The sequence below is a fragment of the Curcuma longa genome, chromosome 1 (genome assembly GCF_044706935.1).
Source record: "Curcuma longa cultivar G26 ecotype Majalengka, Jawa Barat chromosome 1, ITB_CL_G26_1.1, whole genome shotgun sequence".
NCBI classification, from domain to species: domain Eukaryota; kingdom Viridiplantae; phylum Streptophyta; class Magnoliopsida; order Zingiberales; family Zingiberaceae; genus Curcuma; species Curcuma longa.
Genome location: NC_133861.1, coordinates 8,929,125 through 8,943,755, shown reverse-complemented (window position 1 = coordinate 8,943,755; position 14,631 = coordinate 8,929,125). Strand labels below are relative to the sequence as shown.

At 33.8% G+C, this 14,631-nt stretch overlaps 2 protein-coding genes across 7 annotated transcripts in view; both read right to left on the bottom strand.

The window, feature by feature from the left end:
- Window positions 1-9,493, bottom strand: part of LOC141829790 (protein trichome berefringence-like 7) — an 11,409-nt gene extending 1,916 nt beyond the window's left edge. For 3 of the 6 annotated variants that reach the window (XR_012601906.1, XM_074717310.1, XM_074717321.1), the window contains exons 1-2: window positions 8,283-9,493; window positions 6,715-6,873 (exon numbers count right to left, since the gene is read on the bottom strand). Coding sequence is in view for 4 of the 6 variants with exons in the window: in XM_074717310.1 (XP_074573411.1) it covers window positions 6,715-6,873; window positions 8,283-9,079 (956 nt within the window). In the remaining 2 variants the exon portion in view is untranslated. Of the gene's footprint in view, window positions 1-2,944; window positions 3,414-3,994; window positions 4,213-4,373; window positions 4,652-6,714; window positions 6,874-8,282 lie in introns of those variants that run through there. The other 3 variants (XR_012601905.1, XM_074717302.1, XM_074717317.1) reach the window with 3 other exon arrangements.
- Window positions 9,494-14,606: 5,113 nt separating this feature from the next.
- The window catches only part of LOC141823726 (protein trichome berefringence-like 7), a 1,207-nt gene continuing 1,182 nt past the window's right edge, over window positions 14,607-14,631 (bottom strand). Inside the window, exon 2 of the mRNA XM_074710981.1 lies at window positions 14,607-14,626. Coding sequence (XP_074567082.1) covers window positions 14,607-14,626 — 20 coding nt within the window. The remainder of the gene's footprint in view (window positions 14,627-14,631) is intronic.

The following is a 14,631-nucleotide window of genomic DNA, read 5'->3' as shown; positions in this document are numbered from 1 at the left end:
GGAGGACCAGGAGACGGAGGGCAGCTCCACTCCGCGGAACGTCGTGGAGATGGCCGTGCCGTACATTGAGTCAGACGATGTGGCGCGAGTTATGGATCGCAGGGTCGCGCCGGCGTCACCTGAGGAAGTAGAGGCGGTGGCGTACGTGGGGTACGTGGCATCGGAGTGCGTGCAGGCGGAGGGGCAGGACCGGCCAACCATGGGGGAGGTGGTCGGGGCTCTGGAGAGAGCCTATGCTGCCTGCGCAGGCGCCGCCGCCGCTCGGACGGAAACCACCGCCGGACGCAGGGCCTTGTCGCGCGCGCCAAGTTTCATGTGAGTGATCTGAAACCCAATTCATATCCATCCAATTTTTTTCATCGTATTTTCTCTCCGTTGTTAGTTCATCATCTCATTCATCTGACAAATATTAGATTCTTTTCCATGCATTTTTTGTTTATTATTTTTTCTTTCTTTCAATGTCTCCTCATTCCCCAACTATTTATTTTTGTGTAATGCCCGGAAGGTATTCGTTAAAGTTTGCCAATTTCAAAGAACATGAATATCTTCTCTCAAATTGCAATAGCTGTAGGATTGCCATGGTAGCAGACTCTGAAACATGATTGTGCTATGCAACTATTTTATGGTCCGGTGTAGTTGTCAATCTGCTGAACGATTGATTAGGTGAGTGACGATGACAGGGTTGGCAAAATGGCTCAATCCCAAAATAGTAGAATTCAGCAAATTGTCATAGGAAATTAGGTATGTAGAGGCTCAAATCATCTTTAAATCATAGTTGGTGTGGCACATAGTTAATAATGCAAAAGAGGTCGCACACGCCACAATTGACTTAAAAGTGTTCATCAAGTCATTGAAAGTCTCATAGGAGATTAGCAAGTGCCAATGTCTCAAAAGCAACCCCAGAACTCCGGGCTACCGTTTGGAAGAAGTCAAACAAGGAGACCCAAAGGATCATGGCCACTTGATCTTGCAGTTTGAATGTCAATGTTATGCTCCTATTAGGTCAACTGAATCATCCTTGTTGCTATTTGTGCAAGAGCATATGATACTTCCTCTCATCGCCCCATTGACCATCAATGTGATGTGTCTTCTACTTTAGATCAAGTTGTGTGTCACCGCCACCTCATTTCGGTGGACCTGCCCATGATTTGTGGAAAGTTAGTTCACAAGCACTGGTTTGGAGCAGTTTTGAGGACTGAATTTAGTCTATCTTGCAAAAGCTGATAGAGACACATTTGACCTTCACCATTCAAATAGTCCATACAGTCACCAAACTGCAAGAGGATTTGAAAACAAACAAATCCAGTACTAGTGCTCAAACTTTAGTAGTTGAATCAAGAGGTTACGACCTCAAGCTCGACCTTAGATATGGCCGCATGTTTGAGTCAGTTGGCGACTAACCAATTGTGACCCATAGAGGAACAATGAGCCCCTCTATGGCTTGATCTTGGCTTGGGTCAATGGCCAAAATGCAGCTGCCCCTCGCTGCCTCAAAATTGCAACTGAAGGTAACTTGAGTGATATAAGCATGCACATTGTAGAGCAGATTGCTTGACCTTCATGGAAAGGCATCAGAAATGTGTGCGCACAGCGGAATGAAGCTGATTCAGGCCACTTCGTAGCTAGACAGCTTTTAATGCTCGACATAGATGGGAAAATTTAAGGCAAGGGGTTGATTGCTCTACTTGTATTTAGTTCATCATGGTCGACATGATATTGCATTGACTCAGTTTCCTTATGTTCAGAGTGATCATAAAACAGTATTAGCTATGTCGATGAGCCCGAAGGGTTCCTAGAATCAAGTAATTTTCCTGGGAACTTCGTTTCCAAAAACAAACAAAGAGATAAGGAATGTTTTTTTAGGGAATTTAACCATTTAGCAAGATTGAGAAGACAAAATTCTATATGGCGAGTCACTTTTCTTTACATATTCCAAAGCCATTTAATTAGTTCACCTCGTCTGAATTCTTCTCCAACACTTCCATGTGCTTATTGATGTCCTCTTTCCTTAGGAATTAATTCGAAATGGATTTGATTGCTCTGATTCCTGTCTTTTTATTCCACGTTTTTTTTGTTGTTTGGATTTTTTTAAAAAGGACAGAATTTTCGCTGTCTTTTTATTTCACGTTTGTTTTTGTTGTTTATATAAAAAGACAGAAGAACGAAGGAGAGGGATGAGAAAGAGACAATACTTTAGTTGTTGTTAGGGAATAGAATAAATGGGGATTAAATAAAGAATAGCTATTCTTATATTTTATTAATAAATATTATAATAAATATATTTGAAATAATTTTCATAATAAAAATATTCACAGTTATATATATTTCAAAATTAATTTTACTTTTACTCGCATGGTCCTTTTCAATTTGCCCTATTAATCTGTTTGGCACAATGAATCTATCTAACCAGATTGGCTGATTCGGCTCAACCAACTTAACCAATCCATCCGACTCGAACAGTTTGATCGACTCATTTGGATTGACCAAGCCATTTAGCTAGATTAGCTCATCCAACCCAGCCAATTTGGCTAGCTCAAACACCCAATTGATTTATTTAAATTGACTCATTTGACCTATCAACTCAAACCGACCTATTGAAAGCTGATGTTTAACCTGATAGGAATGATCAACTTGTTTAACCTATCTTGCTCAATTGATCAGTTCGTCTGACTTGATCGGACTAACTGACCTAAAGATCCATTAGGCATGCTCGGACTTATGGCTCAATCAACCCAACAAACTCATCCGACTTAAATCGTAGAAGCAAGTCCTAATATCCCTTTGCTTCAACATATTCCCTTCCAACAAGTGCATCGAGTGCAACATTGTCCTCGATGTTCATCGGCTAGATGACTATCATAAATTCATTACATCATCGAGTTTGCCTCCACGTAAGGACACATGATCTTTTATTTTCACTTGGTGTTTTTCTGCCCAAATTCGTCTCAAAGAAAGATTGAATGCTCTCGTCATCACTATCCAAACTCATTCATTTCCAAGAAAAATCAATGCTATTGTCATCACTCGCTGGAGACTTAATACAAGACAATTCGAAGGAAATCTCAACGTGACCAGCTTTTCTCAATGAGGATTTGGCATTGGCCATCACTTGAGACTCAAATGTAAGATATGATTCGAAGAAAGTCTCGATGTGCTTGCCTTTCTTCAATGAAGGATTGGCATGCGATAAATAATTTCTTGCCTCTCACAGATGAACACGACATGCTTACCTTTGACTGATGAAGAATTGATTTAACGCACCTTCCTATCAAATTTTAACATGCCCATTGTTGCTTAAAAGAAGATTCGACGTCAAAGAGTATCTGTATGTGTCCGTCTGCCCTTGCTTGATGAAGAATTGACACGAGTTGCTCTTCTGTTGTAACTCAATTAGAAGAAAGCCTAGAGCAATCCTGAATGAAAAGGAAATTTTGCTAAACCAATGATAGAAACAAACTAAATAACTAGTCAATCTTGTGCAAGAACTTGTTTGATGAACAATGGAATAATACGATCCCCAAAACCCAAAAGGAAACTAATTCACACCCCTTCAACTTTAGAATCATTCATTTCGACCATCATTTCTCTAAAATTATCTATATTTTTCATTTTCTCAAGAATAATAATTCTTATGAATAAATAACCCACCATGACCCTGTGCACTAAACAAAATGATGAAATGAACTAGCCAATAACTTTCTAGAGGTCGATCTAATGATTAGGTTCATTTTCCTCTGTCATTCTCCATTTGATAGGGCTTGAATTCCTATCGAGAAAGTTAGAGAAACAACCGTAGATTCTGTACCAGCAATCTACCAACATAAAATCTTGAGGAAAAGAAGAAAAAAAAAACGAAATTGATATCCTCATTTTTCAAAACGTTGATGTGTTAGGTAGATACATTTGCTTGGGGTACAGGGGTCTTAACTCTTTGAACAGGAACAAGAAAAGAAAAGAAAAGAGGAAGGGAGAGGAAACCCTGGGAGTTAGATAAGTTGCTAAACCCTGGGAGTTAGTCCGAACTCAACAAGCTAAAAAGACAACATACATTTCGAAAGCATGGATGTGAATTGGTTTCCCCTAACAAGCTCTGACCTCGTATTGAGAGTTAATTATGCAGCTCTAGCCAGGTGGAACCAGAAAGAATCTATGTGGTTTGTGAAAAAGAAAAGTTCGCTATCCTTCCATGTCATCTACCTAAATTTTTCCGCCCTGCACAACAAAGAAAAGAAAGGATTTAGTTAGGATAACATGGATAATGAGACTTCGAGTACCAGGGATTCATTCAATAGATTACTGGATAGATGATAATCACACACAAGATAATAGACTGGATAATCTGCTTCCATCATAAGGTTTTGGTGAAAACTTACTATTTGTTAGAAGATAAGAGAACACAAGTTCATTCCAAGCATCAGGGACTCCAGGAAGGCACCAATGGCTGCAATCAAGAATAGAAGAAGGGTGGCTCCAAGTGCCGATATGGGCATCACTCCTGAAGGCACCCATCAATGTTACGTTGAGGACAGTAACAGGAACTGTCATGTTTCCAACTACCTTAGCTATTATATCAGCAAACTCACTCCTGTCGTCAGCTTTAGCTATGGAAAGAGGCTGCTCCGTCACCTCACATGCCTTTTGGTTTAAGCCACTGAGAAAGAAAACCATATCAGTAAATTTAGCAAGGGCAATCTACGAGGAGCTTATCTGCACCTAACTGAACTAGTCAAAGTACAAGCAGGTAGAAGGCACTTAAAAATCCATTTTCCTTTTGGTTCAAATACGAGCTAGATGAGGGTGGCAAGTGAATAAATGAAACCAATGCACCAAATCCACTCCACCAAAAAGCACTCACCTTGCACATGTATGTTAGAGACTCAGAATCAGTAGCTAAACCTTAGCATTAATTCTTCAAACCAAAAAGGTGGCTATATTCCTAGCTGTGAAAAATATTACATAACACTTTTAAATTATTTTTAAATAAATGAAATTTATAAAAATGAACTACATGTGATAGATTGGGCGATAGATAGATAGACAAATGCATGGTGAAACACATTTAACTTCTCAAAAAGTAATTGTTTGGCAATTATCCCATTTAAATTACAAGTAAAACCCATATATTAGGGACTTTTTGATTTGTTCTTTTGACATACCCTTGCTAATATGTACAGAGCCAATAGGGTAGGCACGATGAAGACTACTCATTGAATGATTTTCATTGCAACAAGTGAGAAATAAGTTTTACCCTTGTTTTGTTCTTTGGATGTAGAAATATTTGAAATACAATTGAGACACTGATCACCTCAGGTAAAAGCACATAATAAAAACTCATCTCAGACAACTCAGCTTTTAGAAAACTTGGGTGTGAAAAATTCCAGTTCAAATCAGTGTGCTAAGATATGGAAGATTGTTGGATAGAAATAAGATGGATGGCTAAACAAAACTAAATGTCCAATACATAATATGGAAGACATCCAGAAACTATTTTGGTAGCCAAGTTTTAACTAGATCATGGATGACTTTATCCATGAGTTTAGTGAGTAAAAGGAAAATTAATTAAAAAATAGAAGAAAATGGTCACATAAGCAGGGGCAGTATGTAAGATAGGATAGCCTTATTTACTGCCAACAAGAAGTTCAGTCTGAATCAACTCTCTTAGAAGGGAAACTGCTATCGACACAAATGGATAATGAAGAAATTCATAATAATAAAAAAAATAAGATTGAACCGACAACCATAACCCTAAGTGACTTATGTTTCTTTTTATTTTAATCTTAATGGTGATTATGGTAAAAACCAACAAATAAGAAATAGAAATGGGATAGACCGAGAGGAAATTTTACTCTCCATCCCCACACCAAACAAGATGTGGGGGCAACGAGAACAGGTTTATAGGTCAAATCTTCTTCCCATCCTTGCCCTGCCTTGAACGAGAACCGAGTCAGAGTTAAAGTAGGGAACATAAAATCAAAATATAATATAAACCATCAAAAATATTATCTTTCACATCATTGTATGTGGTGCCAGTGGGGCAAAAATGAGGCAGAAATGAAGTGAGGTATAAAAAAGCATTACCCCTTCTCTGCTTCATCCACATTTATAGGGCAGTGCAGGTCAATTGTCATTTCTATCATAATGACACTGTAGCAAAGATGTCTTAGCCAATGATTTAAAATTATACCAATGTTTTTCTTATCTTTAGCAGGTCCTATAACTACTCTTCTCCTTTCCCTCCTCTCAAGATTGATGTATGATAACAATCAGGCATCATTAATTCCTTTCTTGAAATCACCAAATTAGATGTAATTGGTCAAAATTCCGCAACACAAATCCAGTTTAATCTCTTCTGTTGCTTCTGACAATAGCTTAATCAGCCAACGAGGCTGAAAAAAATTGACTGGAATTGAACAAGGTGTGACCCAGATCACTATAGTCAATAAACCTATGGTGGACCAAGTCATTAACAGAAACTTATAATGTTGGCATTTAAGATGTGAGGGCAAAGACAGATTAATTAGTAGTTTTTCGAATGAACATAAACAGAAACCAGATTGAGCAAGTAATTTACATGGTATAAATAACAAAGACACTTGAATTTCACGTCTAATTAGCTAGATTTGGAAATGCATTTGAGAACTGTAAAGTAAAGCTACCTAGAAATTCAGAATTCCCTCCAGTTAGAAATGCAACATATTGAGTTGGAATAAGTACCTCCAATGGGAGGGCTCAAAAGTTCGGAAGAAGACACGAGTTCTGTTTGTGTTAAGCATTGTCTCGGCCCATGTTGCCCAAGTATCTAAGGCTGTTCTGAAAGCAGAATTGATAGACATGCCAAGCTTCAATACTCCTCCATTCTGGAAATAGCAACCCCTGAAAAGTAGACTGTTAGACTTGTTTGAAGTACAATTTCAAACTAGCATCCTTTTATGATGTGCTGCAACTCAGAGCTAACACATGAAATTTTGATCTTTAAATCACTTTAGACAACCAATATTTCAGCATCATTTTTTTTATAGGAAATACAGGTAGCCTAAATTCATGACACAACACGTAACCATAGCTTCTGGACAAATTACTGAACTATTATAGTTTACAGTTGAAGCATGAAGTGCATAGATCCATCCTATAGTATCCAGAGCCATAAAGTAATGGACCCAAGCAATTTGGACGTGTTGAAGTTAACCAAAGGCAGATTTTGAAAAGTACAAGTTTATCATATTACTTTTAGGGAAATTCCTAATTTACAAGTTCCTGCATTCAGGCCAAATGCATTTAACCATGGAATATAATACTAATGCTATTGAAGTAAAAAAGTTCAGAAAATAGTTACTTAAATTCAATTAAAAGGGGGAAAATGGCATGCCAATATCAGTTAAGGTTTATTAAAGTCCTATTTACATCTTTCACATGGACATCCTTGCCTCTAAATTGCACCTCAAGTCTATGGAAAACCAGGAATGGTAGAACTATAAAAGATTAGTCTAACCTATTCAATCTTTGGCTACATTCTTAGTCTGAAGTCCATGAACCAAACTAACTTGGGAAGCATATTGCAAGTTACCGACACAAAGTAGTTAACAACAAATGAAATTTGTGCTTGTATTATCTTCAACTTTTACATTTTCCCATAAACAGTATATAGGTAAAATTATTTGATGATAAGGATCCTACATAATTTTGAGGAGTGTTGCCAATAGAAATGTATTCATCCATGAGTCCATAATACTATGGAAAAAAAAAACAGATGCACAGATGTGCTTTATGGACCTAGAGAAGTAGTTTACAATAAATGAAATTTGTCATTGTATTATCTTCGTTTTACATCTTTCCATAAGCACTATTCAGGTTAAATTTAATGATAGAGAACCCTACATAGTTTAGAGGAGTGTTATCCGTACAAAAGCACTATGAAAAAAAATAGATACATATGCACATAAAACTTTTCTTTTGAGCATCTATTCTGCAATAAGTTAACATCATAACAATCTCTAAGATGAGATACTAATTAGCAAAATAAAGTAAGAAGGTCAAGGAAACAACTGAAAGATAAGAAGTCAGGACTAGAATTTGAAAGTAGTCCATATTATTCTCTATATAATACTTCCTCTTTCTATAGTTAGATTCCAGAACATGGACAAAATAACTAGAGTAGATGAGCTACTAAGGTCTAGTGAATTAAAAAATAAGAATATTATTAAAACCAGACAGCAAAAAGCCTCAAGTACATAATATAGGTGAATATGAGCAAAATCTGAGAGCCAAATTTATTAAAAACTTACACATCAAAGAGTTTAGTTGGTGTCCACCAATGGCCAGAATTGAAGATCAAAACATCTGAATCAATCCACCGATGACTAATATCATCCATCTTGTCTAGCTTGAGTGTCAAGCGAACCCTCCTTGGTCCATGCTTTGGTGACAAACCCTGCTGCACTAGAAACACCGATCGATAGAATTCCACAGTTAAGTTAAATGTTTGGAACTTAACACCCAAGAATCGAATTGTTTTTGAGATCTTATTTCCATTTACTTCATAAACAGTATTGGGATCCTGCACCCCAGTCATAAGCATGCAGATGAGAGACTCCCACTGAGTACGACTCATCGAGTCTCCTACAAAGACGACTCGTTTCCCTCTGAGTCTTTCCAAGATTTCACGCGCATCAAATTTAGGGATGTCACAATGTCGAGGTTTCCATCTCCATTTAAGATAGTTCATATCCTTTCTCCCATTTGCAAAGCAATTAAACCCCCTTTCAGCAAATGGGCATTCTGTGCTATTGTAAAGAGGATAATAAGAACCATCAGGAACCCAGCTACCATCAAAGACATTGCAGTCATCAGATTCATCAAAGAAGCCCGAGATCAATCTTCCACGACCGAAGTATCGAAAAGCATAGAGATAAAACATACATCCAGCAACCAGTATCACCGAGACCAAACAGAAGATCACAGCCAGATTGCTTAAGGATGGTCCTTGTGCTACCCACCATTTCCGATGAGCCGAAACCCTAGGGCTGCTGACACTCCTAGGCGTAAGCCGAGCCGAAACGCTCCTGCTAAAACTACTGCTCATCGTCGCACTACAGCGGCAACAAAATATAAATTACCCGCCTTCCAAAGAATCAACTAGTATTCCAAGAGGATCAAATCGACTTCAAAATAAAGAAATCGACCAGTTGCATCCAGGATCGACCAATCTAATCCCGCCAAGAACACGAAACCATTTTTCACCGTCCCGAAGCTTCCAACCCGATGGCACGGGAACAAAGATTCGTTTTTTAGCGCAGAAGGACCGATCTCTTCGATATTCCACAAGATTTACGGAGGGGGGAAAAGGATTAAGGTGGGAGAGGAACAGAAATCAAACCCGGTAATCCTCGAGGCGCGCCGCCTCTAGCTCTCCATCGCAGTCCTTAGTTCTCGTAAAACGCCCTCCCTAGCGCGAGATCTCTCTTCGGATACGCCGAAAGGGGAGGAATACGGCGAAACGGAGAGGCCGCGCCCCGTGGGAGGCGGTGAAGGTTGGTGGTGGTGGATTTTAAATAGCTGCCGATCAAGGGCGTTTTAGTGAATTTTAAAACTATAAAGGATACTATAATAATAATTGTATGACCGATAAATTTTGGGGGGTAAATTTAATTTATGGATGAGAGCTTTTTTCCTCGTATTTTTGTTCTCATATTTGTCGATATTTTTCTCTCTCTTTTAGTCTTTTTTGATAAAAATTATTTTTAAAAAGATAACTAAAATAAATGTGTCTTTTATATTTCCCCCCTAAAATAAATGTTCAAACCCTACAAAGCCTTTTATTATATTTTTCCCTCCTAAAATTCTTCTTTTCCTTAATTATACTATTCTAATTGTTTATAACTAATATATTTCCCCTAAATATTCTTCTTTCCCATAATTCTATATTTTAATATAGGAAGATAGTACATGGTAAATATGATGTTGAGATATTTTTATTTTTTATGTCGAATGAATTTTAATTTAAAATTTGATTCTCCATCAATTTTACAGATCACAAACGTAAATAAATCAGTAGCTTTCAATTCTTGACTTTTTGATAGAGTCATGACAAAATATGATTCATCCAAAAATAATAATTAATTTTGTAAGATTATATTTTGCTTCGCTTTATTGAGTTATTAATGAAAATATTGTTTTCATTTTTTTATGTTTTCCAAATTTAAATACCAAAGTAAATGAAGATATTTCAATATCTTAATCATTATGATTTAACAAAATGATGGAACTTGATTTGATAGGATGGTGAAAGATAGAATCTATTTTAAAATAATTAAAATTTAATTTTAATATAATGTACGTCTAAGACGATTAAATTATTAATGATGTTGACTCATCGTATAAAGAATTATTATGCTTCTTGAATTTACTTAATAGACAGATGAAATCCATTTTAAAATTAATTAATTCATAAAAAATAGATTTCTGATTTAAAAATATTTTTTAATAATTTTTTATTATATTTTATTAATTGATGTAAAATATGATTACGTTCACGTTAAGTATTTTTCATAGTCAGTTCCATATTTTATTAAAGAAATATAAATTAAGTACCCAGTGATTTGAGAAGGTTTTTTATCGAGATTATCGTGACTCGAACTCGTATTCATTTATACAAGTCTGTCACTTGATTATTGACGCCATTGTGTATGATTATTTTAATATAATAGATATTTTTTCAAAAAAAAACTATGTTTAAATTATAAATAATAGTACAAATAATAGGAAAAAATACACTCAACTTGATCGATTTAATATTATTTGACTCAATCAATTTAGATATGTTAATAAGTAGCAAAATATTAGTAAGGAAATATATTTAAAAAATAGACAAATGATGAACATTTTTAAAAATTTATATATTGCAAATATACTAAAATTTATAATTATATAAATTTAAATATATACTAAAATATTTCATATATATATATATATATATATTCTGATCAATTAGAAAAAAAATAAATCAAAATGAATTTCCCCCTCGACAAAAATCATGATGCCTCGTAAGTACGTTGTAGTGGTAAAATATAAATTTCAAATGAAAATAAATATATTCGAGATTGACTTTTGAAAACACAAGTTACTCTCGTACATAAATTAGAAAAAAAATTATCTTTAAAATTAGTCTAGAAGAGTTTGAACATTTAGATTATAAACAAAAATATTTTTAAATAGTTTTATTATATTCTGAAAATGAGGACGTCTCCCTCAATAATTCCTGTATAATTATTTAATTATTTTTTAATATATTATTATTATCATTATTATTATTTTTCATCTAAATCCTAAATCGATTTGAGACGTTATAGTACCTACAAAATTATAATTGTTATATATATTATAGTAATTACGATTTCTTAACTGCTATAATATGAATGTTAAGAGAACAAGTCGAATTCATATTATAGCAGTTACGAAATTATAATTATTCTAATAATTATGATAGTTATGATTTTATAACTACTACGATGAAATAGTAAGTGAACAAGATCGAATCTGTATTATAACAACTATGAAATCGTAGTTGATATAATTTAAATATTTTTGAACAGATTAAACATTATAACAACTACGAAATTGAAATTGGGATAATATATGTAATAGCTACAATCACTATAATGCACTCGACCAATTTATAATTTAGGTTTGAGATAATAATAGTATAGTGAAAAATAATTGAGTAATTGTACATGAATTTTTTAATTAAAAAAATTAAAAATGGATATTCCTTTGATGATGCTAATTTGATTTTTTTTCCTTTTTATTTTTTTGTAAGGGGGATAATTATCACCTAATCAGGTGATAAACACTACCCCTCGTACGTATTGGATCTGATGTAATAAATAATACAGCGTCGTAATAATTGAGTCAGTAATTATAATCTATTTTTAATAAATAAGATACCTAATCATTACTATATCTATCCGAGCTGATAGTAAAATTTAATTTGGGATTTAAAGTTGATTGGGATGAACCTTACATTATAAAAAAAAACATAGCTAAAGCCCGGATAGACAATAGCTCCCTCCGCCCCTACCTCGCCAGGATAGTAATTCATATGATTAGATGTTTAATTACTTAAACTTATCCACTCATACGCAAAATGTGGTTTAGTTTTTCCAGTGGCTGTCTCATCAACTGACAGCTGGCCTATTCATACAGAACCACAAAGCAGCTGTAGAAGATGGTGTAGGCTGAATTGGTCAAAGGCGGTAGTTAGATTCTGTCGGCTTTCTCGTGATCTGTCTCTGTCCTTAAAATAGTATTTGAAAACAGAAGCATCGAACTTACCTCGCTAGTTTTGGTTCCGCTGATTAAAAATTATGATAATTAATTTGTAAGTTTGAAGGATTGACAGCTAAGTTGTTCGGTTAGACAAGGTAAATTTAATAAGTCAAAAAATAAAAAGATAATTTATTCATTCTCAAAGGCAATCTACTGGCCTTGGCCTCTATTAGACGGGAAGATAACACACCTTCTCTCATTTATTTTAGATAAAGATAATTCATAGATTTTTTTTCCCTTTATTTTACGCAGACGAATTGCTTTTTTTAAATAGATTCTTGAGAAAATAAATATGCACAAATAAGGATAATGATTATTTAATTTTGTCCGTGATTCAATTTGCATGTTCAAAATTAATTAAATATTATTATGTATAATATTTTTAGTTTAAATCTAGTCTTTGTGTATGTAAGTAATTTTGATTATTTTTTTTAATTTAAATGTATTATAATAATATTAGAATAAAGATATTTTTAAATAAAAATAGTTTTTATATTTTTTTAAAAAATAGGGCGCTTGATGGTGATAAAAATAAGGTATCCTTTTAACTTGTATTCAATATAAAAATATAAATAGTAAAAAAAAGTTTTTCTACTACTCTAATAATTTCTTCCTTTTCTAAAAGAGCTGAAATATAAATGTAGTTTAAAATATTTTTGAGATATATATATATATTTTATTAACTTCTTTCCTTAAAAAAAGGAAGAATGGTATTGAAAAAATTGACATTCTTAATTCTTAGAATCATCAAACCAGCAACCTTCATCATATTTTAGAAAATATTCTTATCCCAATATTAATATAGTGGCCATCGAGCTACTTCATAATTACTATAATATATTAATTTTTTAAAGTTATTAAATATAGAATATTTTTATGGACAAAAATCAAAATAGATGTTTTCAATTAAGAGAAACATCAAATGAGTCATTTTTCAAAACAAATCAAGTGGACATCCCATCAATCAATTCAATATTATTGTAGAAGCTACTAGTACTATATGACGTATATAAGTTACCTAATAGCTGCTACAACGTGTAAAAATTATTCAATGTTGATAATATATTTAGAGTGAGTTTAAGATTTAGTATTTAGGGTTTACACCAAGTAAAAGCTAATGAATAGTTGTTATAATATGCAGAAACTATTTAGTAGTTATTGCAACGTGTTTACAGTGAATTTAGAATTTAAGATTTAGAGTTGTAGTAGCTACGTAATGACTTCTATAACTATTTAAAGTGATTTTGATAAAATTTAAATAGTTTTGATCAAGTTGAAAAATAATATTTTGATATAATATTATTCAAAGTTTTTAAATCTTAAACTCATCTTAAATATATTGTAGCTGATGGATAACTTTTATATATTGTAGTAGCTACTCGATAATTTCTATACAATGTAAATCATAAATCATAAACTCTTCCTAAACATATTATAGTAGTTATTGAGTAATTCAAACACGTTGTAGTAGCTATTAGTTTTTACATATTATAGTAACTATTGGATAAGTACACTCTAAGTCTAAATTTATCCTAAACATGATGTAGTAATTATTAGATAGTTTCGACATATTGTAGCAACTTTTAACTTTATACTGTATAAATCTTAAATTCATTATAAACATAGCTATTACAATAATATCGGATCAAAAGATATTTTTAGGATAGCATCATGGAGTGTCTATTTTATTTTAACTGAAAATGAGAGGGTCATATGACAAATGACGGACGCCCATTTAATTTTTATTTTATTTAATTATAATTTATAAATATTATTTAAATTTTTTTAAATTTTTTTAAAAAAACTAAAATTATTATACCAAATTAGTATAATAATATAATAATTATTTAATGGCTGCTAATCATTAGACCGCTAAATTATTGCTATTCTAGCTGTAGGAGTCATTGATATAATAATTGTTCCGGCTAATTCGCCGTGGATGGTTCAACTACCGATTTAGAACTGCAGACGTGCATGCTCCTCGAAGAGAATCGTCGGGGGAGATGAGAGGACCTAAAAAATACTAAAGAAGAGGGTTAGAATGGCGTCGGGGGACCCCGACAAGCCACTCCGATGCTCAAGTTAGAACGGAGACATGAGGAAAGAAATAACAGGCGAGTATAAAAAATAGAGAGAGAGAGGAGGACCTCTTTTTTTTTATACCTGCAAGGTTTATATGGTATCAGGCGGAGCGTCATCTATGGAGATCGGCGCATGTGATTGGCTATTGATGCGCAATTAATGTGGTAAGGATAATTTTTGAGGATTTTCGAATATCCAATGGTTCAGATTTGCTGATCTTCATCTGAC